The sequence below is a fragment of the Pelodiscus sinensis genome, chromosome 22 (assembly GCF_049634645.1).
Source record: "Pelodiscus sinensis isolate JC-2024 chromosome 22, ASM4963464v1, whole genome shotgun sequence".
In the NCBI taxonomy this organism is placed as follows: Eukaryota; Metazoa; Chordata; order Testudines; family Trionychidae; genus Pelodiscus; species Pelodiscus sinensis.
The window spans coordinates 12160085-12186825 of NC_134732.1; the positions used below are offsets into that span (position 1 = coordinate 12160085).

Below are 26741 nucleotides of genomic sequence, written 5' to 3' on the forward strand. Positions count from 1 at the left end.
CCCAGCTCGGGAGTGGAGAATCCCGAATGTGTTGGCAGGTGAATGTATCTGACAGTCACTAGCAGTGCTGCCTCGTGCTGCCTTCTGCAGCTTAATCCACTGATTGGAGGTTGGACAATGACCCTGCCACCAGGCTGCTGCTTGGCAAGAGATCCAGGGCCATAGTGCTTGCCCCCAGAGGGCTTCTGCTCCCTAGCTCTGGACCCAAGGGGCGTTTGCATGTCTTGGGCTCAAACTCTACAGCCTTGCAAGCTGGCTGCATTTATCAGCACCATGTTGAACCAAGCTCTGTATTGCCTGCCCGTCTCTGCCCTGTAGGTTTCTCTCAACCAAGGTTCCCTGTTGCTTAGAATCCTGCTTGTCCTTTGCTCTGCCCATGTCAGCCCTTCCTTTAACACCTTTACAGGCTGCCTCTCTCCCCATCAAAGTCAGGCCCCTCACTGTCACCTTCAGGGGGCTACACCTCTGCTTTTCGTGCTCCTCGGTGTCATCTCACCTCTCCTTCCTCGTCATCTTCCACTCTGTCGTCCCACCTCCCTCCTCTTTGGGATGCTCCCTCCCCTCCCCCCTCCCCTCTCACCAATCGCTTTTCCTCCCTGCTGTCAGATCCAATCTCTCCTCCTGTGAATCCTCCTTTGATTGAGTGAAACTGTTAGCGCTTCTGAGCGCAACCGTCTCTTGTAGGTGCACGTTTGTGAAGTGATATGTGCCTTGATCGTCTGATTTCTAGGGAGGCTCGGTAGCTCTGAAAATCAGATGCTGACAAGTATAAAGAGGAGGTCCTGATTGAAGTCTGGGCCTCTTTGTGCTAGGCACTATGTGAACACCTAGTAAGAGCCACTCTGTGCCCCAAAGAACTTGTAGCCTAAATAGACAGGGCAAAGAGTAAAGGGGAAACAATCCTCAAATGTATTTTAGTGTCTAACTCCCCTTGTAATAATTTGGAGTTAGAAACCTAAACGCCTTTGAAGATCTGGGCTGAAGTGACCTGACCAAGGTCAGCCAGCGGGTCAATAGCAGTGACGATGCTTTCTAAACCATACGCTTGGTCCTGTGGGGAGCATTAGATCTAACGTGTGGTACAGAGCACAAAACTGTGTCTCGGAGACCCCTGAATGATGTAGCCCTGCCCCTCCAACCTGCTCCTCCCTCCCCATGTTTAATCAGGGTTCTCTTTGCAAGTATTCCAGCTCAGGACTTGCTTTTTATAAAAAAAATGAAATCTTAGGCTCTGGAGCAGTTAGGTGACCATTTAAAAATGTGCAACAACACAGCATCTTACATAGCTGTAGGATTGCATGGCGGGGGGGTGGGGAGGGGGGGAGAAACGGGTCTTAGCTCTTCCAGGGATTCAGCCTTCTCAAGCTGCTGACCTGGTTTTGCAGAGCCCAGGTCAGTATGGCAGGTGGGCTGCTGACTGGGCTATCCTTCTGATGTGAAGGGTTGGGGCTGGCCACTGTGGACCTTAGAGAGACAGTGTGTCCCATTATCCCCTTCCATCCCTTGGAAGGTCAATTTGGGGGTCTGTGGCTCAGTGCCAGGAGAATGTTGGCAGGCACAGATAAAACAAATGCTCAAGCCTGGGATAATGGTTTTAGGGTGACCGGCTTGCGCTTCTGTGTGAGACTTTCTCCTCCTGTCTGATTGTGAGCTGTCACTCATTCTGTCCTATAGCCAATTGAAAAGCTGATGGAGCTCCTGGATACCCTTGACAGATGGATAGATGAGACCCCGCCAGTGAGCCAGCCCTCTCGTTTTGGGAATAAGGCTTTCAGGACTTGGTATGCCAAGCTAGACCAGGTATGTATGGGGTTAGGAGAGAGTCTCTTAGATATGGACCTACTAAGGGTGGCTTCTCCAACAAGAAATACATCCTGCAATCATCATGGAAAGGCTCCTATCCTCATGTTGTAGCTGTGCGGCCAACAAATTGACCCGTCAGCTAGCTGGTTAGATGGGGACCATCTTTCAGGTCTTTTGATGTCAAGCCATTGGTGTGATTCATTAATTCCTGACCCTGGTGCTGGTTTGGAACCTTCACTGGAGTACAGCTCACCTTTACATGCACTTTGTCAGGCGCTTTGTTCCCTGGAAGTATTCCAAGGAGCCCCACTGACGGCTGTCTCCTTGAGCCATCCATTGTGTCCTCCAGCCTGAAGATATGACAGCTTGGCCTGCCTCAGCTGAGAGTACTCCTCCCAGAGAGGGCTCCCTGGAGCCCAGGGAGGCAGAGCATGCGGTAGTGGGCATTTACCCAAGGGCTCCTTCAGGGCCCATAGACACACTGTGATGCGGTTTCATTTGCAGGGCAGTTAGTGCCAGCGAAAAGTTCTAGGTTGATGGCTTTGGAGCCTGAAGTCCTGTCTCTCTCTCTCCAGATAAGGATATAGGCCAGGCAACGACAGGGTAAGTGTCCACACACTGTTTCCCAGCATGCAGCAATCCTGCCCTGCAGAGTCCACCTCCAACAGTTGTAGGGGAATTCACACTCTGAGCCATCTAAGTTTGGGGTTCTCTGCTGAGGCTGCGAACAAGTGGGGGGGTCTGTCTCAGTGGCTTATTGGGATGGATGCTTTTTAAGTGGAAGAAGTTCTTACAGCAGGCAGGGGAATTCTCTTTGACTAAATCTCTGCCACGCTGACTGGTGACTTTCACCAGGGGTGGGGACCATAAGGCCTGGGGGCCAGATCCAGCCCCCGAGGCTCATGGCTCCCCCACCCTCGGCACTGGGGAACCCACGCTGGCACTCAAGCTCCTCTGCTGTCCCTCTGCGGGGCCGGAGCACACAAAATCTACTAGCCTGGGCCCACCAAGGCTCTGGTGTGTGAGGGGAATGTGGGGAGTGTCTTTCTCATTTTCAGTTGGGTGTCATGCCAGTGAGGTTTGTGGTTTGTTTTTTGTTGTTGTTTTGCTTCTCGCTTGTGCGTGGCACCTGATGGATTTTTCTGTGGGTCAGCAGCCCCCAGCCCAAAATAGGTTCCCCACCCCTGACTTACACATTCACCAGCTTGGAAGACAATTAATGCTGCTCCTTACATTGGTCTGTAATGGGTGCCGCTGACTAATGTTGGAGTTCCTCATTTTTCCCAATCAGTCTGCTTTGTAAGGGGGTGGCTTGCTCCATGCCAAACGAACTCCAACCAATAGTGAGAGTGTCCCTTCCTACATCGGTACCTTGGACTCACCTTTTGGCTTGCGGCAGATCTAGGCTAACGCTCAGGAAACATTTTGTTGTTGTGTTTTAAGGAAGCAGAAAACTTGGTTAAGACAGTGATCCCTGAGCATCTGGCTGAAGCTGCAGCAGAGGTAGCTGTGTACCTGAAGGAATCCGTGGGGAACTCCACCCGCATTGACTATGGGACAGGTACCATCACATGCCCACTCAATTTGTCCAATCTTGCTGGTCTGATTCCCCAGAGTGAATTCACCCCTGCAGTCAATCTACGTCATTGCCATTGCAGGGGACTGCACTGGATTACGCCAAGGCCAAAACTGGCCAGGAGAAAGGAGGGAATCGGAATCTGATTCAATCAGAGCTGATTGATGTAGAGTCTTGGCTGCCTCTTCTTACGTCAGTGGTGGGCATCCTGCAGCCCCTCACGGTTCCATGTGTGGCTCACAAGACATTTTGTTTACTGTTGCCTACAGGGTTGTCAGATTCTGCTGGTTTCTGTCCATGTAATTTTTTTTCCTACTGGTATTACTAAAGTGACACACGCAAAGCGAAGGCACGTAAAGAGAGGTGTGCTGATTGCACACAGCATTGATCGTGAGAGTCATCTGATCCCTGTATATCTAATCAAAGCGCTACGCCGGTTCAGTTGACTCCCCCTGCACGTTTTCGGTACACAAGCGCTGTTAGCAGAACTACGCTATTCCAGGAAATCGACTTGGTCACGACAATCTTGCAGCCCACAGAGATGGCGGGCCACTCATGCAGCCCACTCACTAGCCTGAGTTACCCATCACTGTCTTAAGATTTTCAAAATAAGCCCTCCTTAGCATCCCTATAGCATTTTTCATCTAAGGATTCAGTGCTGTAGAAACATGAATTGACCATTGCAGCCACTGTTGAAATGCTCTCACCTCTGGGGAGTACCATGGGAGCTGTTTAAGAGCAACGCTACCTGCTGGCATAGATGAGGAGGGGCACTGGAGTATTGTGATTCAGCAGCACACAAGGGGGAGTTTTAGGCACTAAAATGTAATGGTTTGGATTGGAATCCAACCAGGAAATTAGTTAATATTTATAGTCTGAGAAGTGTCCTCAGATCATAAGGGACCACAGATGGTTGCTACGTATGGCAAAAAGACCCAGATAGGATCTTTAAGAGCAGAATCGGGCCCAGGGAGATGTGTCCAAATCAAAAGCTGGAGTCAGTCCATTGGCTTTAGTTAGGTTATTGAGGATTTACATCAGTGTGAGGGCACATCCTGAAACTAAGAGGAGTCCTACCTATATATATTGTTGAGAAAGGAATGTCTAGATAATAACTTAATCAAACAGTGGGAGTGAGGGTCAGTGGAGCATGCCAGGAGTCTGACACACGTGATTTCAGTAATGTGCTGGCTAAGGAGAGGAGGAGAATTGAGGTAAAGAGATGAAGAAATACAGGTTTGCAGCTCTCCTCTTCTGCTGTGTTGCAGCTATTGATCACCAGGGGGAGATGTTGCCTTTAGTAATGGACCGTTGGCTTAGAGACTGTTGGGCTGTAGCTTAATGAGGGGAAATTGAGTCTCTCCTCCACTCCACCGTTTTAAGCATAGGGCGCTCTATTCTTTCAGCTTAGCACAGCTAGACCTTAGGTGCAGCTTGTTCATACCCCAGCAGCTGCATAGCTTTATAAAGTGGAGCTGCCTCCTTTATTTACTCTCTTTATTGCTGTAGTTTCTCCTATCCAAAGGGAAAGAAAAGCGCCTTTCTGCATCCAGCTCTGATATTCTGAGTGCTGCACTTCTTGTGTTCTCTTCTTTGTTAGCCAGCAGAAAAAGCTGCACAGAGCAGGTGGCCCGTGGCTGACAGTTGGGCATCTTAGGGTGGTGGTTTTCTTGGGGTGGAGCAGAACTAGTGTCCCTCTAACATGGTGCCTTTTGAAAGTAGGATGAAATCTGTTTAATTGCTGATGAGTGTTTGTTTCAACCCCCAAACACATACTCCCTGTAGAGCTCACTGGGTTATTCTGGAATTCTCCAGCCGCCCTCCCCCCCCCCATTCTCTTGTTAGGAAAGGAAGTTGCTCCCAACACTCCAGTCCCTCAGTGCCTGGCTCTCAAAATATTTCATTCTGCAGGAAAGATGGCTCTAGGGGCCACAGGCCACTGTGGGAGAATCACAGAGATGAAACTGACATCTTAATTCCCTAAGTAAGAGGAGGGAAGAGTATTTGTGTGTAGATGCAGGAGACCTGTTGTCTGGTGGTTCAATTTCTGGATTCAATTCAGGGCTTCTAAATCCTGCCACCGATTCACAGTGTGGCCTTGGTCAAGTCACAACTCTTCTGTCTGTTTTCCCATTTTACAGATCGGACTAATCCTTTGCTATTTCATAAGGATATATATTTTATTAATGGCTGTGAAGCACTGTGGGATCCTTAGATAGTGGGTGCTATGTAGGTGTGAAATATTGGTGTGTGTTAATAATAGATGGTGTCTTTTGAAGGTAAGAAGGAGCCTTAATTGGTTGGTGCTGTACCACCCATGGAGATGAGGACTTCTGTCTTCCAAAGAGCCATTGTAGTACCTGCCAAGAGCTAATCTATTATGGGAACTGCTAATGATTTGTTTGTTTTCTTTTCTTCAATCCAAGGTCACGAAGCAGCATTTGCAGCCTTTCTCTGTTGCCTGTGCAAAATTGGTGTTCTCAGGGTGGATGACCAGTTGGCCATTGTCTTCAAAGTGTTTAACAGGTGAGGCAATGCAACTACAGGTAAGGTGGAGCTGTTCCTATGGCATTCTCCCCTCAAATCCGTCTGTGGTTCACTGGTCATAAAGCATGTGGCCTGTAACTACCAGTCCACCACACCTGATTCTCACTGCCCCCCACACCTTTCTTGTTGTCACACTGCCTGATGTACAGTGATCTGTGTGTCTTTTCTCCCAAGGCAAGGCTAACAGGTGACTTGATCATTGTGTATATGTACCTTCATGGAGAGAACGTACCAGCTGCTAAAGGATATAATAAAAACCAGTGAATGGAAGATAAAGCCAGACTTATTCAAAATAGAAATAAGGGATAATTTTTTTTTAACAAGTGGAGTGATTATCTTTTGGAAGAATCTAGCAAGGGAAGTGGTGGATTCTCTGTCTCTTAATGTTTTCAGAACCAGACTGGGTGTATTTCTGGAAGATATACAGTGGTCATTACAAATTAGTAGGCTCAATAGAAGAGTAACTGGATGCAATTCTGTTGCTTATAGTAGATGAGATGAGACTAGGTGACCTAATGGTATCCTTTGACCTTTCAGTCTGTGAATCTGCCAGCCCTCCATAACTCCTCCTGCATTGTGGTGAGTGTCAAGAGGTGAGGTTTGCAGTGGTGCAAGCAGAGGACAAGCCATTGGGACTTTTGCATTTTCATAGAATCATAGAGCTGGAAGAGATCTCAGGAGGTCATCAAGTCTAGCCCCCTGCCCAAGGCAGGACCAATCCCAGCTGTGCCGCTGACTTGCTGTGAACTTGGGCAAGTCACTTCTCCTCTTTGTGCTTCACTTTTCCCATCTGCAAAATGGAAATGGTGAATCATTCCTCATTGGAACTGTTGTACAGCTAACTTGAGGATATCTGTAAAGTGCTTAGGCGATGTGTACACTACCCTGTTGTTACGGAAAAAGCTACACAAATTGTGAACCGCAATTTGTGTAGGTTTTTCCACTTCTTTTTTCGAAAGAGGCTTTTCCGACATTTGGCCCATCTACACTGGGCCAAGTGTTGGAAAATCCCCCTTTTTCAGAACATCCCTTCTTCCTCGTAAAAAGAGGTTCACAGGGATGCCGAAAATTTTTTCGGAGGAGCAGACTCATTCCCTGGACATGTCAGAAGTCTTTTCTGGGATACCTCCGATAAACCAGGCAACATACAGAAAAGTTTTGCAGCAAAGTAAAATATGCAGATCGCTCTCTTTTTTTAAATCCTATTGAATAAAAACCTCAATGCTGTGTCCACCCTTAAATTTACTGTCATGCCCAATTTTCTCTCTGATCTTGTGCCAGGCAGGACCAGACTAAGGGATGGGCTGGCCAGGCAGCTGCCCAGGGCGTCAACCTATGGGGGACACCTGGCTCCCGGCGGGCTGCAGTGGCCGCCCGGGGCAGAGGCCGTGTTAACCCCCACAGCACCGGCCAGCAGCGCCCTTCCCCCCACGGCCACAGGGCCCTGCACGGCCAGGTGCAGCCAGCCCCGAGCTGCGTGCCATCGGCAGTGGCTGGGCCGACTGGGCAGCACATGCGCTGTGCGTCCACCCATGCATCCCAGGGACAGGCCCGCGCATGCGCCATGTGCCCGGAGGCGGGGCCATGCGCCCCGGGGGGGACGCCAAAATGGCTTGGGCTGGCCCTGGTGGCAGGGATGTATATCGAGCATGCAGTATTATATGCAGAGCACTGTATCAAGTTCTAGATCCAGAGGTCTCTCCTGGTCTGTAAGGAGCACCTTTAAAAGTTTACTCCCTCTTGTCCCCTGTCAAATGACCACAGAGCAAGGCAGCTGTTCTCCATAGGAACTAGCTCTGTCTTCACTGGGGACTCTGCTGACTCTCTTTGGAGGATGTGGGGGACTCTGATTTTTATGCTGTTACCATCACCTGCTTACATGATGTCATCTGAGCAAAGTGCTGTCCCTTGATTTCTCTGCTTAGCCTCTTATTTGTAGCTGAATGATCAATATCAGGCATCTGTTAACTGTAAACTTAACCTCAATGTGAAACAGACTGAGTCAAACTTTCACAAACGGTTTGTTATCATTTGTTTCTCTTCCAGTATGGATTCTTGATGCTCACTCAGCCATAAGGCTGTTGGACTGGGTGCTTGTGCTGGGTCCAGAGAGAGCATATTTGGGGCATCTGGTCCTCTCCTATATATATAGATGGGCTGTCTGAATGGAAACCCACCATTGTTTGTTTCTACAAGGAGGAGAGGCCATGAGCCTTTGCATCGAGTGCCTTCCATTAACCCTTCCCCTTCTCCTCTGTCTTAGGTACCTGGAGGTGATGCGGAAACTCCAGAAAACTTACAGGATGGAACCAGCTGGTAGTCAGGGAGTATGGGGCCTCGATGACTTCCAGTTTCTGCCCTTCATATGGGGCAGTTCCCAACTGATAGGTACTAACAGATCTACAAACGTTGCTATCTCTTCACTTCTGTCCTTCGGTGTGAAGTTCCTTAGCAGTTTGGTTTTTTTTTTTTTCCAGTTATGTGGGACTTAAAAAAAAATCTCATCTGAAAAGTTTGCTTGCAGTTAAGAGTGTTTGTTCTCTCCTTTCAAAACAAAGCCAGTCAGTTGGCCAGCTTGTGAAAAAAGGTTACAATGGAAATGCTGAAACATGTTTAAGTACACTCCTTTTTTTTAATTGAGACTCTTGATGTATTTTGGTGCTGAAAGACAGTTTTTCCTCTCAGTGGTTTAGTCTGCTCTTACTGCAAAGGCACTGGGCTGGGAAACAAATTGGGTTAATTTCAGCTGTGCCGTAGAATCCTGGGGCCCCCTTGAGCAAGTCACTTAACATCTCTGGGCTTCATTTTCCCCATCTGTAAAATGGGTTCATTTCTTTTGTTCAATCTGTTTGGATGATGAACTCTGAGGCAAGGACTTAATTTATGTACACCTAGCATAAGAGGGCACTGGGCACTGATTTCAGCAAGATCCTCTCAGTGCTGCTGTAAACAAATAATGTGTCCGCCAATCTGATCGCAACAAGGCAACATGCATCTAACACAATGCACTGGCTGGCTCACAGAATAATTCTATTTTGGAGCTGTGCTGCAAGATACCATTAGTACACAGATGGGCACCCTCGTCATACTGCTCAGAGCACATGGTCAGGTCTAGTGGCGGAGCAGGTATACAGACTGGGGAATGAAGGGAAGGATCCACAGCAGAGTCAACTGCAAGTTATCAGAGCTGGGAGGCAAGCCAAAGTCTGAACCAGGAGTTGAAGTTGAGGATCAGAGCCAAGGTCAGATGCCAAATGCCAGAGCCAAGAACGGTTGACCAGGAGTGAAGGCAGAGGTAAGGCAGGAACAGAGTTGGGCGCAGGAGGTAGGCACCAGTGGGGTCAGATGCAAGCACCACAGAAAACCACCACACAACTTCCTGTTCTTTCTCCTGGTTTAAAGTTGGACCAATTGGTAGAGCCTGGCTATCTTCCAATCGGAGCTCCTGTGGGTGGGTGTCTTAGCTAGGATGATAGCACTAGCAGCTTTTCAGCCCACTTGATTTCAGTAGCCATTGGGTAGAGGCCAGAATGTGGCAGCTGTCTGGGGGCTCCCAGGGCTCAAGATCCAGAACATCATAATGAATCCTATTGACTTGGATCTAGAGACAAAGTCAGTGAATCTAGTATTTTGCCTTCTTAGAGTTTGGGGTTAGAAATACGGCCTCTTGTATGGAAGAATGAGCTAATCCTGACAATTTACATCCAGTAAAATCCACTTCAGTCTCTAATAAAATAATGCAGCAAAGAGCATCTGTAAACATTTATGGGATCAAATGGACTGACCAATGAATGTCATTGGTATGATTTGTTCCTTATACACCCAAGAAATGTTACATTTTTGAATTTCAAAATAAGTGAAAGAAATGGAGTAGTTGTAATATAACTTGATTTGGTAATGTGTGTCAGGAAATCTCATAACTTATGTTGTCTTGGCTGGGAACCATACAGAATGAATGAAAAACTGGCTACATGGGCATATACAAATGCCAGGAACAGATCTGAGGGAATACTTTAAAATTCAGTGTTCGCTCATTTACCAAACAGATGTAGATAAACAAAGAAGAGCCTTGAAGGAGAGCAACTAACCTTGTTAACAGGCTGAAGAAAGATTAAAAAGACTGAATGTATGTAGCTTTGCTAGCTGAGGGCCATGGGCTCTTGAACCTACCAGTATTTGAATGGTACAAACATTCAGGAGGGGAGTAAGTTATTACCGAGTCCTACAATGAAAGGATAAAATTACAACAGGCTGTCGGGTCACACTGTCAGAATGTCTTCTCTATTAATCCATGAAAGAGTTTCCCAAGGGAAATGCATGCAAGTCCCATTTCTGGTGACATTTAAACCTCCATCGGATAAAGACCTATGTAATGTATGGTTGGTAGGGACCAATTCTTCACTGACCCCTCTATTAGTAATTGAGCATGAAACTTGCCTCTGACACACCTGAAGGTGTTGAAGTAGATTGTATCTGTAGAGGCTGGAGCAGGAATAGACCAAGCTGTTTGACATTGGTTGGCATCTGAATTATTTATTTTTCAGAGCACCCAAACCTGGAGCCTCGGCACTTTGTTGATGAGAAGGTGGTGAACGAAAACCATAAGGACTACATGTTCCTGGAATGTATCCTCTTCATTACTGAGGTACGGGTGAGGAGTCTTACTTCATCAAGTCAATGGGAGCTGTGAGGCCCCGTGCCTATGGACACTTAGATAAACAAAGTGTCTCATGGCCTGCCAGAAGCTTACCTGGGCGGGCCCACAACTCAAGTTTGAAAACCCCTGCTCTAGGTCACTTGAATGTGCTCCTAACCACCACAGAGCTTGGGTCAGTCCAAATCGCAGCCTGGCCATTGGCATTCTGTGGTAAAACAAACTTATTAAATGTCCATTCTGGTGAGCTAGTGAGGAGATATGTTGCTAAGCCTGGTGGTAAAGCATTCAGAATCCTATCCTCATTGACGTGTATAGTGGAATTTTTGGAAGGGGGAAAATAATGCTGGCAAAAGGCTTCTTCTGCAGTGACATACGCTGTATATTTACTAGAGGGTATGGTTTCTAAAGGGTGGTGCTTATTGCCACCTGTCTGCAGTCACACAATGTGAGTGTCTAGAGTGAGACAATGTAAGTGAGGTAGTAGCTTTTTTTAAGACACACTTTTTAGCTTCGCACTGCTCTTCTTCAGGTCTTGAAGAGCATGATGTAGGCTTGAAAGTTTGTCTTTTTCTAGCAGAAGTTGGTCCAGAATCAGCTTTATTTTAGCTTGGGGTGTGTAACTTGTTCCTGTATTGGTCTATTACAAATATGCATCTCTGGGGACAGGTATAGAAAACAATAAGCAAAATACTGGCAACACTTGCTAGGTTGAAGTGGATTTTTAAAACCTCTCTTCCATCATTTTAATTATTTTTCCTTGCAAAAACTAGCTTTTTGGCTATTGATTGATAAATAAATAAATATTTATCTGTCCCATAAATTTCATTGGCTCCAATGAAATCTAATTATTTTTTTTGAAGTACAGTACCATGTCTAGCAGTTACAATGCCACCTAGTGGCATGAAAAGCTGCTCAGGGTTCTTGTTGGGTGAGCAGATAAAGACTTGGGATACTTTTAATCCTATTTTCCTCATAAATATTGTTTCAGACAGATTTATCGTTTCAAATGTAATTGTTTCATTTCATGGAGAGAGGCTGCTGTTACCACTAGGTGGAGCTACAATGGCTTTTAATACCAGCTTTTTATCCATTAAATCAACAAGCCAAACAACAAATAAGCATGGAAAAATAAGGGGGAAAAAGGTTTAAAAACTTACTTTAATGTTGTTGTTTTTCTTCTGATCCCTTGATTGAAAGCCTGCTTTCCCTCAACAACATTACCTACACACAAAGCAAATGTTGCACATTTAGACACAAGATTGAGTGCATTTTGTAAGTATTGGATCATTCCTTGCTCTTGAACTGTTCAAACAGCAGCAGCTCAGCTGTGTTTTTTAAAGAACCAATGCAGTATTTTCTTTAACTTCTCCCTTCCTCTGCCTATATGTGATGTTTCAGTAATATAGACACTAAATGACGTTGATTTGAATGTGTATATTAAACCTCAAACTGTTAAAGTAACAGTAACATAATCTCCAGGCTGAATCCACTAAAACTTTCTCCTTTAGTGCTCCCTGTACTGCATATGAGTATTGTAGCAAATGTTAAAGATGATTCCTAAATGGCTTTGGTCTGTAAATAGGAGTTCCTTATGTGCAAAAGGAAGTAGAGTGTTGTGTAGTGGTTAGAGCAGGGGACTGAGAGCTAGGAATCCTGGAACTCCAACTCCTTTGCTGGCTCTGTGACAGAGGGCAAGTCATTTAAAACGATTGCAAGATCCTCTGGGCGTGTTCTGGTTTTTTGGATGGGTTCTTATAGAACCTAGGATGATGGAACTCTTAAGTGCCGCTGCAATGTAAAGACTGTGAATTGAATTAATCAGTGCCTCAGTCTTTGTCTGTAAAATGGAATCAACATTGATGTGCTGGATGGGGAAAATGTGAGGCTTTCTTCATGTATGTAGCAGTGGGTGAAATGTGCCACTGAGAAGTTGTCACTACTGTTGAATCAGGCTCATAGGACTGTTCTCTGGTTTTAACTTCCACGTTCAAACAGCAGTGTTTAAAAAGAAAGTGGCAAAAAGCAAGCATCAGAACATCTTCCCCACCCTCAGAAGACCCTTCAGAAGAAATAATCTTCCGTTGCACAATTCCTCAATCACTAGTGAGCTGTGACATCTCTGGGTGCTTTGAATGCTGTGTATGCAGTGCAGTTGTAGTTGTGTCAGTCCCAGGGAATTAGAGAGACAAGTGGGATGAGGTAATCTCTTTTATTGGACCAACTTCTGTTGGTGAGAGAGTAGCTTTGGAGTCACACAGATCTGAAGCAGAGCTGCGTGTGGCTCCAAAGCTTGTGTCCAATAAAAGAGATTGTTTCACTCACCTTGTCCCTCGAATGCTGCTAGTTATTGTGTGCCTACAATGTGCTGGGCACTCTGAAAGAGACAAAGATAAAGCTGGTCCCTTGTTAGGTCTCCAGTATAATCTGTGGTACGTATAGGGAAAAAGCTCAAGGATTTTGTGTGCGTGCAGAGGGCTGAAGCCTGAACAAAACAAGGCTGTTCCTTTAAGAGCCAAGGGCAGGCAGTGAAGAATTTCAGTTTCAATCTGGCTTCTAAATTTGGAGGTTTGGGAAGGGAGGGCTCAGGTTTCAGCTGGAAGGGAAGGAACTGACAGGAAGGCACTGCACTGAGCAGTCCCCCCCCCCCTCCCCCTCCAGTTACTGACAGAGGAACCATTTACAAAAGGCTGATTCTCTTGGGAACAGAGAGGCAGGAACGCAGCGTCTGTGAGTAATTTCCTGCTCAATATGGCTGCTCTGACTCACTACATTCCCCTGGGGTCACTGCGGGACTGCAGCGCTCTTGCTGTCTCGCTCGCTCACTCGTTTTCTCCCTCGTCTCCCTTTGTGGCTAGAATGAGCTAATTTTTTTTCTCCCTGTCTGCCCTCCCTCCCCAGTTTGAAACAATAGCAAAGCCTTCTGCTGGATCGGACATGGGTTAGGAAGGCCGCGGTCACAGATGTGTCAGGTGCTCCAAACGCCCAAATCCTGTATGGCTTGAATTGGGTCTGGCCATCCTAGCCGGCTTTTTCAGAGCTTCCCATCTGCCTTAACTCTTTCAGGGCAGGAGCACAGCCAAAGGCGGGTTGATCAAGTCTGTGTCCAATCTGAACGAAGGAGAGGACTAGAAAACACAATGAGGCTTGTTGCTGAAATGCATGCAGCAGAATCTTTCATAAAGGGAAAGGTGCTTTTTAAAAACTGCCTTGCAGTGGATCCCGAGCAACTGAGACTTGGGGCAGTCAGATGGACTGTTCCAAACCTCGGCAGTATAACCCCCCTCAGGTGCACCATCTTCTCAGTCATGCACGGATCATGATGGGATGCCAAATCTTTTTGCTTAATGACACACCAGCTCCATTTAATTTTGTGTGTTTCATCTTTTATCTGCAAGGAAAATGTGTGTGTGTGTGCGCACGCCAAACGAAGGGGAGCAGGAATGGCTTTGTGGCTCATCAGTCATTCCCCAGCTCAGAAGAACTGCAAAGAGGAAGCAGAAATTCATCTGCGTTCTCATCGCAGCTGTTCAGAGCAGGCAGAACTACGGAACTGTTACCCACAATGCTTCAGCCCTGAGGTCAATGGAGTCTAAATGTTGTCCTCAGAGTGATTTTTTTTTTTTCTTTTTCCCCTTCTTCCTTGTATGCTGCTGCCACTTTGCCTCTGCAGAGGGGCAGCAGTTTCTCAAAATGGATTGATCAGCTTTTTTATAGCAGGCAGCTTCAGAAGCATAAATGCTTTTTTTCGCTTGCTGCATAGGTGGAGGAGATGGAATTAGTTATTAAGGACACAGGGTGCTCCTATCAAGAGAGTCAAAAAGACTCTTCTTTCCCCATGATCCTTTTTAGCCTGAGCTTTGGTCTCATGGTTTCTGAAATCATGAGAATTTCACTCAGATTGGTTGCATTGTATTTTCCTCCCTGAGGATCTGTTTAGTTGGTAGAGAGTGACAAACAATGGGACAATCTAGAGGTAGCTGTCTCTGAGTTTAGCTTCCCCTACCGCCACTCCCCAAAATCTATCTGGAAAGAAGCTAGCATCAATTATTAAATTAAAGCCATGGTCCATTTGCTGCATCTCTTGTAAGGTGGAGCAGCAAGGCTCCACCCTGCAACGTGAAAAGCAAGAACTTTAAGAACCACTGGACTCCCAGTCACCCATCTCTGCTCATGGCAGGTGCAGTGTTTGCATCCAAGGGCTACAGCTGCTGCCAACCTGCGGTGCCCTCTGTATTCACAGTTGGCGGTGGTGGTCGCTTCTGCTTGTTGTTGATGTGAATAGAGAATGAGTCATTTTCTTTCTTGGAAAGCCCAGCAGCAGTGTTGCACGGGGAGGTTTCTGGGTACAATGGGAGCAGCGCTGAGCTGGACTGTTTTTTGTTTAATGAATTTGTACAAGGAGATGGAAAAAATGCAATTAGAATACACTGTGGGGCAGAAAATGCGTAGTGCTTTCTGAGTATTGGGGGCTTGGCAGTCCCCTCTCCAGGTGATAGGGCAGCTGCAGGAGGGCACGTTGAAGGAAGGAGGGGCAGGCACAGTGACATGGATGGTGCTTGGGTCACACAGCCCGGCAGGAATGTTTGTTGAAGTGAGCGTGACTGTGAGTCACTGGGCTGGTGCACAAACTTCCCTGTTGGCTGGGCTCCCTTAGCTCTCTTCCTGTGTGTTTTAGATGAAGACTGGCCCTTTTGCTGAGCACTCCAACCAGCTGTGGAACATCAGCGCTGTACCTTCCTGGTCCAAAGTGAACCAGGGTCTCATCCGCATGTACAAGGCAGAGGTGAGTGACGGGGAAGGAAAGAGGAGTGTGGGCTCACCGAAGCCAGTATTGCAAGTCGTGGGAACCTTTCCAATGAGCTCTTCACTTCTTCTGCTAGTTCATCACTTCCTACGCAGCTGGGTGCACGTCATTTGAGAGCTTCTCCACAGTCAGCAATCATCCACTGAACCCTTGTCCCAAGAGGCTGTGGCTTATGTACCGCACCCCTCTCCTGTACTGTTCCCCCTAGTATCCCCTAGTGGGAGAGTCTGGATCTAGCACCCATGGCAAGCTCCTCCCAAACAGACACCGAAACACGTCTCTCTTCTGAGGGGCTGGGCCTGGATTACCTGTGATCTAACCCCAGAGCTAACGCTCCTCCCTCATTCTTTAGATGATTCTTGTCTTTGTTGTTCGTTCTCTAATTTTTGCTCTCATGCTAATTATAGGTCCCCAGATTAAGAGTTGTGGCTTGCAGTACTGAATTGTCCCTACAGAACTCGATTATTTGCCCCCCCCCCCCCCTTCCCCATGTGGAGACTCATGAACCAGGCTTGCAGCTTGCCCACATAGTCCGAAACCAAATCAGTTAAATCATCAGTGTTGGTGTGTAGACCAAGGGTGTTAAATATCGAGTAACTTACTAGTAGAGTAGTCAATGGAATTTCCATCAACTACCTGACTAGTCGATAGGCACTTCCGCTTTCCTCCTTCGAAATGTACAAGAGCCCCGCAGACTCCAGGCTGCTCGCTGGTGTGCCAGCTTTGAAATAGACGACGAGTTCCACAGGGCAATTCCCCGGGACCCAGGGTCAGCTGACCCCAGGCTCCATGTAGCGTTTCAAAGCAGCAGCGCTGCACAGAGCTCAGTATGGGCTCTGTGCGGCACTGCTGCTTTGAAGTAACCCCTCTTCCAACCCCCTTTGCTGCCTCTGTGTGATAGCTGCAGCAATGGGGGGAGGGAGGAGAATTGACTAGTTGACTCGACTGTCTGATAAGCATTTGCTTATGGGATAGCCGACTAGTCCTTAACATCCTTAGTGTAGACAAGCCGCTGCTGCAGCCAGCCTTCCCCTGACCCCTCCGCTGTGTGGTCAGCCCATGCAACATGCTCTGTTAACCTTGACCTGGGGGACTGGGCAGCTGTGGCTGTAATGCATCTCTCCTCCCCACAAGCCATGTGCACACCTTCTTCCTGCCCCTGAGGAAGCTGGACAGGAACTTCCACCCACATAGTGCCTCTGGGAGAAGGACGGAAGGAGCAGGGAGCTGTAGGCCAGAGGAAATGTTCTCCTGGGGAAGCCATGCCAGTGTGCTAGTCGTGGGCCTGTGCAGGGGTGCCAGGAGCTAGTGCCTTTCCCTTCCTGTGTGGCTCTTAAGTAGTGTAGCTGCCTGGTACTGGAAGCACCATCTTCCCCATGAGTAGGGCTTGAAGGGGTTAATATCCTGCTCAGTGCTCTCCTGTTCAAGGCAGGCTCTGCTCCTGTCACCAGGAGAAAAGACAGTCCTGACTAAGCAGCAGCACTCCGTGAGTGCATGAAAGGGTTAACTGTGCCTCGCCTCTCCTCCACTCTCTCCCTTCCCTTCTCCCCTCCCCCTTCCCTTCCTCTGAGCTTCACATCCTGTGTTTAGGTTCCAGCCCACATACCTCTCTAATCTGCGAGGCGTCACTCCCAGGGACCAGGCTGGCTCCTTCCGGCAGCAGCTCAGCTTTCCTCTGAAGTGCTGGGATCGCCAGGCAGTGGGGTAATGCCCCCCACGGCTCCCCTGCTTCTCTGGCTCCTTCAGCTCAGCGGCTTTGTGCTGCCTCCTGTGTCTAAACCGGAGCTGCAGCAAGAGCCAATACCTCTCTGGGCTGGGCCTCTGCCCGGTAAGCCAGATTCTCTGGAGTAACCCGTCCAAGCCTGTGGTTACCTTAGCACAGGATTTGGCTCCGCGGGGGCTATTAAAGCACACTAGGGTTCTCCAGCCTACCAAGGTGTGAGTGACTTGCTGGCAGCTTACCCCTTACCTTGCCCTTGTCTTTGGGCTGTTTTCCTATAATAAACATGCAAATTGCTATTCCAGAACTGCTAATCCAGGCTGATGCTCTGAGTTCCGGACTCTGGAAGGCCTTGGCCAATCCTGTCTTTGTGAAGCTCTTTTTCAGACTGGGAAGTGGTCTTAGTGCCTGGCCATTTCAATGGGCACATGCTAAATGCATCCCAATCCCTGCTGTCCTTCTAAGCTGTCCCCAAGACCCCAATGTTAATACTAAATCTAGCATCTGTGTAGTGCCCACCTACCTACCTAGAGTTACTGATGGCAATGTAACGTAGGCACAGGCACCTGGATGCTATGCTAGTGGGTGCTCTTGAAATACCTAGAGAGATGCACCCATCTTTGTAGAAAAATGCAGAAGCTTTTAAACTGTGATGATACAGTAGTTTAGGACCGGAAGTGAAAAAATGCAGACTACAGTTGAAAGTTGCAGGACATATTTTGGCAGGATGAAGCTCTTAACAAGGACAGTAGGGTCCTTGTTAAAAAGTGCGGTTGGCTCTCTGGTACCACAAGTGGTCAGGCTCTAGTTATCACCAAAAGCTTAAGCTTCTCGCACCATACAGCACTCTCCTAATGCCATGATGAGCCCTTAGCTCGGTGTGGATACAGCACAGTTCCCTGCCAGCTACTTTTGGAAGTCTCCCATTCAACTACTGACCCGGTTCGTGTGCCTTTTGTGGAATCAGACAGGAGCATAGCAGATGTTGGGCATTGCTTTTGGCCCCAATTGCAGATGTGGGGGGATTTTAAAAAATATTTATTTAGTATGGCTGAGCAAACTTCAGCCAAGAAGTTCCAAAAGTGATGAGTTTTTATTTTGGTGACTAACTTGAGGCACCTTGAGACAAAGGTTGGCTTCCACCCTTTGAAAATCAACTCCCCTGAAGGTATCTCAAGTTGGAGACCTAAAATCCCTCTTGAAAATGTTGGCCCTTAGCTACTGGCCCCTGAAGCAAGTTCGTATTTCCCGTTCTCAGCAGCACTGTGTTTGCCAGCCCTCCCTTCTGCCATAGGTAAACGAACTCCTAATTGCTGGCTTGAATCTTGGTTCCTCCCCCAGGCAGGCAGCTGCTGTTGACAGAGCTGGGGGCGATTTGCATTCATGTTCTCACTGACTTGTGCATGCGGGAGCTCCCTCTCCCCCTCTCTCTCTCAGGCTGGCTAAGATCTGAGCAAGGCCACTGTCTTTTTCTTCCCCCATGGCTTCTTGCTGTTGATTAGATTACATTAACTTAATCTTCAGTATGGAGGCACCAAGCCAGCAGTGTTCCAGCTATTTAACGGCTTCTCAGGTATATGTCTGCTGTGATTGATGGTGAGAAGCATCCAATGTCATCCAGACACAGCAGTGCTGCCACATCATCCTAAGAGGCAAGTGGAGCCCGCCGGAAGGAAGGGGAAAGGGTCATTCTTTACCAATTGTCCTAAAGAAGACTGAAGTCCATCCACTCAGAACTACTGATGCCACATAAACAGTGTGGGGCAACTGTCAAGTTCTAAGGTCCGGCTCATTTAGAAGGCAATGGTTGCTTCTGTCTCCTCTTCGCACTAGTCTCTCAACTGACTCTTGGATGCAGCAAACCGCAAATAGGAATGATTCCCTTGCGATTGGGATGTGTTCTCTGGATCCAAGGCTTGTGGGTGCTCAGTGGATTGCAAACAAAACATCTTCTGCCTTATTATTGTTTTTAATGGAGGAAGTTTTTGGCCGGAAGTGAGTGGGACTTTCCTTGCTCTCTTCTTCAAAGGACAGAGAACGGAGCATGGCGAAAGCAGCAGCTGTGGTGTGTTCTCCTGAGTCTATTTTGAATTTCCTGTCCTTTTTTTTCCCCCTTCAGCTGCAGTCAAATGGGGAATACTTTCCCTTGTGACCAGTCTAGTCACAATCCCATCTGGGAAGGCTGCAGGAAGAAACCCTAACCCTGCTTGTGCTGGGAGGAGGAGAGGTCTCTTTGCTGAACGCTCGGCCTCTCTTTCTGGCAGGATGACTGGAGAAGTCCCTGCCTCTTGTGGAGTTCCACAGTTTACCTTGCACATATTTGAGGCCCAGTGTGCTAGGTCAGAAGTAGATACCCACCCTTTGCTTTAGTGGTGTAATCTATTCTGCAGGAACTCAAACCAGCCAAGATCTACAACAGCACATCTCCTGTAGAACCCTGGTGGTAGAGGGGATGCTGGAAGCCACCTCAGCTCCACCCACCAGGGTCTTAAGGCTTCAGTTTGTCCCCTTCTTCCCCTAGGTCAGCTTTGCCTATATGGTCTCCCTGCTTTCCAATTCTTTCCCTGAAGCCTCCTCTCAGCATTTGTAGTGGCTCAGCTTTTCACAAGGTGGCTGGTGGTTTCTGACTGCCCTGTGTATTGAAGACACCTTGTTGGTGATCTGGTGCTACCCCTGGACTTATTCCTTTTTGGTGCCTTGCCCCAGGAGAGCGGAGGCTCCCTGTGTGAATACTATTTCCTCAGCAGGTATTCAGCCTTCCCGCATTCCGACTCCAGTCACAGAACCTTTCCAACTTGTTTGAGCTTCTGCACGTTGTGAAAAAGTTAGATTCTGCTGGAAGCAGCCTGACCTCTGGCCCCTGCTGGAATTCCACAGGCCTAGGCGTCTTCTCAGAAATCCCACTGCTTCCCCGATGACGACAGCACCATGGCAGCTGCCTGCCTCTGGCTGTAAACCCTGTTTGCGCTCTGCAATGGGGGAGGGTGGGCTGTCCTCCTCGACATACCAGTTCCTTTCCCCGAGGAGCCAAGCGAGTGCCTGCTGGTCCTTTCAGCTCGCTTTGTGGAGACCAGGGTGCACTAGCCTATGGGTGGGTGTGCTGGCACAGTGCCAGGTCTCCTCTCAAGTATGGTCTGACTCCTCTCTCTGTCTCTCTCTCTCTCTCTCTCTCTCTAAATCAAGGCTGCTTTAAAAGCAGTGACCGCAACAGGAATGTTTGCCCCGAGACAGAAGGGCCAGGAGTCCTGGGGTTCTCGGAGGATGTTTCAGAAGATCCAGATGAGCCTCTGGAAAAGGAGTCTGCGTTTACATTCCCACGTTAAGGGAATTTTTCCTCGTTCTGCTGAGCAGCATTCCTGGCTCAGTATCCCAGTTCCCTAGCGGGGCAAGGCCTGAGATGGCAGTGCCTGTGAACCACGGCTGGGGCAGGGAATGCACAGCGTGCCTGGTTCTCTTGCTTGTCCTTACAGTTCAGTACATCATCACAGGAGCACTGTTTGTGCCAGAACCGTTTGGAGCGTTTACATCGCGGCTGCTGTCCCCAGTCCGTTCTGGGACTGCGGACCATACGCCGCAGTGCTCCGCTTCAGTGTTGGGAATAGATGCTTCTGGGAACTGTCCAGCCAGAAGGCACTGCGGATTGCAGCAGAATTCAGACAGGCTGCAGGACTTGTGGCTTCCCATCCATGCTGGAAACCGTTTTCAACTGCACCAGCTCAGCCTCACCCACACAGGCAGGGTCCCCATCCTCTGCTGCGGAGACAAGAGCACAGCGAAGAAAAGCACCACCAGCAACTGCTGCTACAGGGGGAAGTGCTTGGTCCCTGTGTTACAGGCAGATTGTTCCTTCTTTCTCTGTCTGATGGTGCTTTCTGATCTGTCTGAGGTCTGGATTACTGGGCAGCCTGCTGCTGCCTCTGCTGGATTGGGAGAGCTCCTGGCATGCAGAGTGACTGACGTTCACCTTGTGAGCATTGTTGTTGTTTGTTTGTTTGTTTGCTGAGAGCTGGCAGTGGTCGTCGAGGGAGCGCTTTGCTGGTGTGGGGAGTAGGGTGCAGCCTGGCTGCTCCTCTCACTCCTACAGCCCTGTCAACTAGGACTCCCATAATGTGATGGCACAGATACCCCACTGTGCCATACTGGGGTGAGCCCTTTCCAGCCTGTTTCCTGGGCTGGAGCAGATACCCCTGTTTATATGCTGAAAATCTTTTCAATTTATTCCACCCCTTCTCTGCAGGGAGTGGCCATTTTGGAATCTAAACTGTGCTGCCCAGTTCTGTGGGCGCCGGATCCTGGTGCCCTACCAGAGGAGACTGCTCACTGCCCCAGTTCAGAGTCTGATTGCTCCTTCAGCAGCTGCCGTTGCCGTGCACTGTAGAGATGGATGCAGATGTAAATGTGAATCTTGCATGCCCCTCTGGGCTATGACAAGGACCAATTCTGTACCCCTCCACTGGAAAGGCCAGGCGCTGAGAGAGCTGCAGCGACCTGGTCAAAGATCCTTTCCTTTGATCCAGTTCGTACCGCCTGCCCCTTGGCCTTGCCCATGGCGAAGTATCCAAAATGAATCCTTTTTTTATAGCACACCGATTCTCCCACTCCGGGCCCTGGACCTGCTGTGGGCTAGACCCACTTCTGTTCTCTTCAGCTGCATGGAAGCAAGTCATGTTCTGTAGCCCCCACAGTGCCGCTGCATGGGCCTCACTCCCCAGCTTGCACAAAGATGGGTGGAAAGCTGATGTGTGGCCTGGAGAGCGAACGCTACCTCACAAGCGAGTTACTTGCACCCCCTTTTCCCTTCTAGGTGCTTTCATTCCGCGGCCTCCCCCTCACTTGGACTGGGCCCGACCATAGCCTGCTCTCTTGTGAGGTGCAGGGGTTGCTTGTATGCTGTGTTGGACTGTCTATCCCTGCTTGTGCCACTGGAACCCTGACAGATGCTTGTGGTGGATGGGGGGAACTCTCCTTTGCTGCTGCTGCTCTTTCAGGAACAGCAAGCCAGCATGTTCATTGGAAAGCTAGTACAGCCCAGCTGGGTCTGAGGAACAGCATCTCCTTCCTCTGGCTGTCCCCTTAGCAAGTGGCCTAAGTTACATCAGTGTTCACATTGACTAGGAAATACAGTTCCAAGTGGTGAAACTGAAACCTTATCTGGAGAGTGCAGAGAAGAGGTGCCTGGACAGACCAGGCTGGGAGAATAGAGTGAAGAGACTTGGGTGGGGAGGGGGCAAGTGAGAGAACACAACCCAGGTGTATAAAATAATGAATTGGGTGGAGATGGTCAGTCAGCACTTCCTTGTCTCGAAGTGAGGGTGCATCCGGTGCAGTTCAAAGGCCGGGGATCTGAAAGCAAGAAGAGAGAATATCAGTTTGGACATTGTATAATTAACATGGTAAATTCATTGCTCCAAGGCATTTGAATCCAAGAGGCCAGAACTGCACATCCCGGGGCAGAGGGGGTAAATCTCTTCCCTCTAGATTCTGGTAACTCTCATGGTGGTTTTTGGCCCTAGATCTTTGCTGTGGCCAAGTGGTGAACTTAAAAGTAATGATAGAGATGGGACTTCGGAGGTAAATCGCCCTCCTCTGCTTCCACTGACACTCAGTCTAATTGGCCGCAGGGTTAAGGTCTCGCAGCCCGGCTGAAGACAAGGGGGGATCGTGGCTGTGCAGAATCAAGCCTGTGGTGTTGGAAATGAGCAGAGGGAAGTAACAATGTAGCTCTTCCTTCATCGCCCCTCGGGATCTCAGAGCTGAGCTGCCCTGTGTTTATTGCCCATGTGGTCCCCGAGCCTCAGTCTGAGCCTGGAAGTGGGTGGGTGAAGTGGAAATGTGCTCTGTTTTACTCTGCTTGTGGTGCGGGGGGATCCCCTGCCTGCAGCACACTGGTTTGACATCTCTTCTTTGCTCCCACAGTGCCTGGAGAAGTTTCCTGTGATCCAGCACTTTAAGTTTGGCAGCTTGCTTCCAATCCAGCCCGTCACATCTTAAGAGGCCCTGGGAGGAGTCGATGGAGCAGAGACGACAGTGCAGTGCTCTTCCTCCCCCCTCCTCACCTCTCCAGTCCCCAGCCCATTCATCCCCGCAGGTCTTTGTATGTACAACTAGAGAAAGTTACAAAGCACTTAACAACCTTGCATGGAAGAAGTGACCAAGAGCAGCTGCCCATGCAAGTGCTCCTCACCCTGACACTGGGAAGTGACAAAACCAGGGCTGTGCTTCTAGCCTCCAGTATGGTCTGTCCTCCGCTGTCTGTGGCTCGGACTGCTGCGTAGTGAGCTGGGCAGGAGCATGATTTGAATGGGGCGTGGGAAGGGGATACCTCTAGTATGGCTTTACAAGAAGACCTCTGCTTTTATCCCCTGGTGTAAAGGGATGGGAAGGGGAGGGGGAGGCGTGTGTGCGTGGGGAGGGGGGCAGTTAGTTTTTTTTCCCCTTTTGAATTTCACTGAAAGCTCTTTTTGCTGTCTTGTTTGGGGAGTCCAAGGCTCATCCTGGGGTGTGAACATGCCTGGGAGTCAGGTCCCCATTGTCTGTGCTGCTGCCTTGGCTTGCAAGGGGTGTTATTTAAAGGGTAGAGGAAGTGGTAGGAAATCTCTGTGGGTCACTTGAAGCCAGGGTGTCCTCTCTCCCCTCCCCCTCCCATGCCCTTCCTGGAGACTTCCTTTCACACCACCTAGTCCTCTGCAGGGTGCCACCTGGGGCCTGGAGTGCTGCGCTGGCTTTGGAGCTGAGCACAGGGGAAGTCTTTGGCCACCAAGGGTTGCATCTGTGTGTGAATGGCTACGCAAAGACACTGCTCTAGCAGAGCCTAAGCCAGTTACTTCCTCCCCTCTGTAGCTAACGGGCTCAGAGCCCTCTCCTTCAACTCTTTGGGCTCACTGAGGCTGGGCACAGCCCTCTCCTCCACACTCACCTTTTCCTCTGTGGTGCTTAGCCACCCACAGGAGGGCAGCCTGGATGTCCTCAGTGTAATTTATTATGGTTGCTTGTGTGTGACTCTTAAGTTGTAGTGACAGCCCCACAATAAAGGGATTTTTCCCATTAAGTAGCACATCCCTACACACTGTAGACTTTACTATAGGGAATGTAGCATAGGGCGGGTATATTGGCTTTAAATCCATTATTTAACTGCTGGAGACATGAATACGTGCCCGTGTCCTGGGGCAACCTTTTGCGTTCTTAAAAAAAGGCTTTCACCTTCCTCATTCCCTGCCACAGCTGCCCCGCATTGGCAAACCGTACCATTATTTTTTACCAAAACCCTCTGTAAGCACCAGCCGCACTGTGTTTAGAAGACCTACTCAGCATGCTTAATTCATATACTGGTTCTAGACTCTCACTTCCAGTGGCTTAGACTAGGGGCACATCTGATTAAATGAGGGACTTCTTGGTGATTAGCAGTGCTAGAAAAGGAATGGCAGAAAATGGCTGGGATGGATTTGAGGGGAAATTTTACAGGTTTGCTTGGGTCTATTAGAGATTCTTTATAAGTTCCTAGCTTGAGAGGGCAAGTTTGCTCCTGGAGTGTTCATAAACATTGATTTGGTGGCAGTTTGCCCCCGGCATGCCACCGCCACTGTATCTACCTGTGCCCCGCAGGTTCGGGAGTTCACAGCTCTGGTTGGCCGTGAATCGTTGTCCTGGTCAATGAGTGGTATGGATTGGGATGCTGTTTCCTGCAGCTTCTAAGGGCCAGGAAGGGCGATTCATAGCCAATGAGAGCTGTGCTCCTCTGTAACTGCAGAGGTGCAGGTAACTATAGTGGTGGGGCCTGCCAGGGCCTAACCCTGGTGGACCGAATCTGGCCCACAGGCTGGTATTTGCCCACCCTAGGTTTGGAGCGTGGCAGGGTTAGCAAAGGCATTTTTTGGTTTGGCTTTCTTCGTGAGTACAATGCTAATTTTTCTCCTGCTGCTGTCAGCTGCAGCTAGCCTGCCTAACCTTTTCCTGTCCAAGCCCTTTGCTTACTATTAAATTATTGGAAAAAGTTTATTTTGCTCATGGAATTGGGTTTTTCATAATTTTCTCTTTGCCCACATCTCCTGGAACAAGCCTCTTCCTTCTCCAAAGCTTGTGCCCTGCATTTAAATTAAGATGCTACCTGCTTCTGAGGCTAAAAAGAAAAACCTATGCCAAGCTGCAATGGTTCCCTCTTTCCCATTGCTTTGGGCCTGCGCTTGTGTACCGTGTAGGACAATTGCAGGTGCACTGAATCTCCTGGGTTTTTTTAAATAATGGCTTTATCAACTTACGTTTTAAAGAAAATGTGAGCAAAAAGCCCCAGATCCATCCCTGTTTTACTCCCAGATCATAGGAGTAAAATTACAAATCAATCCACTGGGAAAGTGACTTTGGAAGACTTTAACCTGTTGGGACCCCTAAGTGTTTTCTGTTTTGGTGCTGTACTTAAAAGGATGCAGTTCAGGGACCAGAGCCCACTGTTATAGAGCGAGGAAGCCTGGTTCTCATCTTGCCCTTACTGCCTTGTTGCACGACCTTGGGCAAGTCCTCCCGTGCAGTAAAGCAGGTCTATAATAGCTTCCTCGCAGACTGGCCATGACCTAGACTGAGATTTGCAAAGTGTTGTAGGAGATTTGGACACCACAATCTCTGTAATTTTAATGGAAATTAGGCTTCCGGCTCAAACTAAATGAAAATCGAGGCCTCCACAGCCTTTTGCAGAAGGTGCAATTAGAGTGCAAAGTAGAGCACCAAAAGGGTACATTCCTTCCATTGCATTCGGTTTTAGTGATGCCAGCACCTAAGTCTGGATGCAGGACAAAAGGAGGTGCTATTTATTTATGGACCATCTAAGTCTGCACGCTCGTTCTGTTAAGAATTTGGAAGTTTAAGCTGCTTGAATTTGTGTGAATCCTACTGGTCCAACTTTAATTTGCCCTCAATAATCTGGTAGTAGGCTGCTTCCGTTCCTTCATCATTACTGTGATTCCCATCAGATCTCAACGGATGGCCTGTTTGGGTTTTGTTCCTTTCCCTGAATGGCTCCACATGCATGCCTCACTACCCGAAACACCACCTGGCTTCTCCCGGGGCTGTAAAAGCAATACCTGAGCATCCCTCACCCCCATGTTCTCCCATATTGTGGTTTTAATTAAAAGTCGATGTGTTTTGCACCTGGTGCTTGTGTTCGACTGTGTTGGAATGGGGCTAGCTTTGGCCAGCAAACTCCTTGGTGGCTCTGCTTCCAAAGCCAATGGCTGCAATGCTGGCTCTAGCCTCCCAGGCTGCCACCTTTAGTAGACTGAACAGGCTCTTCTGGGGTGTTTTCTCCTGGTCATTGCTCTGTCACACCAAAAATGAACAGCCCTTGTGCATAAGCGCACACTTGCCTCATCCAGTTCAACAGTCAGCCCTCAGTGGAATCTTTGTGTACATTTACTACAACACGTATGTAAGCAGCAAGGCCTAGAGGCCCACTTACCTGCAGGCAAATACCTCCTGGAGATTCTAAAACTCCCATGAACTGAGCCTGTTTTGGTGGTAAGGTTCTTTCTGAGGCTGGCTAAGAGCTGAAATGAAGACATCTCTCCTGTGAGGCTGTCCTGCTGGGGAGTTCTAAGGCATGGCTTTATGGGAGGTTCAGGACAACAGCTGTGTCTAGCTCCAACCC

General features: G+C 48.6%; 1 protein-coding gene and 1 long non-coding RNA gene across 3 annotated transcripts in view; one reads left to right on the forward strand and one right to left on the reverse strand.

The window, feature by feature from the left end:
* Nucleotides 1–26249, forward strand: part of PTPA (protein phosphatase 2 phosphatase activator) — a 38165-nt gene extending 11916 nt beyond the window's left edge. For both annotated transcript variants that reach the window (XM_025187369.2, XM_006128333.4), the window contains exons 4-10: nt 1675–1800; nt 3247–3364; nt 5806–5905; nt 8190–8314; nt 10471–10571; nt 15259–15366; nt 23024–26249. In XM_025187369.2, the coding sequence (XP_025043154.1) occupies nt 1675–1800; nt 3247–3364; nt 5806–5905; nt 8190–8314; nt 10471–10571; nt 15259–15366; nt 23024–23098 (753 nt within the window). In that variant the 3' untranslated portion in view covers nt 23099–26249. The remainder of the gene's footprint in view (nt 1–1674; nt 1801–3246; nt 3365–5805; nt 5906–8189; nt 8315–10470; nt 10572–15258; nt 15367–23023) is intronic.
* Nucleotides 5901–17350, reverse strand: LOC142819369 (uncharacterized). The gene is made up of 3 exons (XR_012897248.1): nt 16994–17350; nt 11741–11804; nt 5901–6716 (listed from the first exon to the last, which is right to left on the reverse strand). It is a non-coding gene; the product is annotated as an uncharacterized LOC142819369 (long non-coding RNA).
* Nucleotides 26250–26741: the final 492 nt, after the last annotated feature.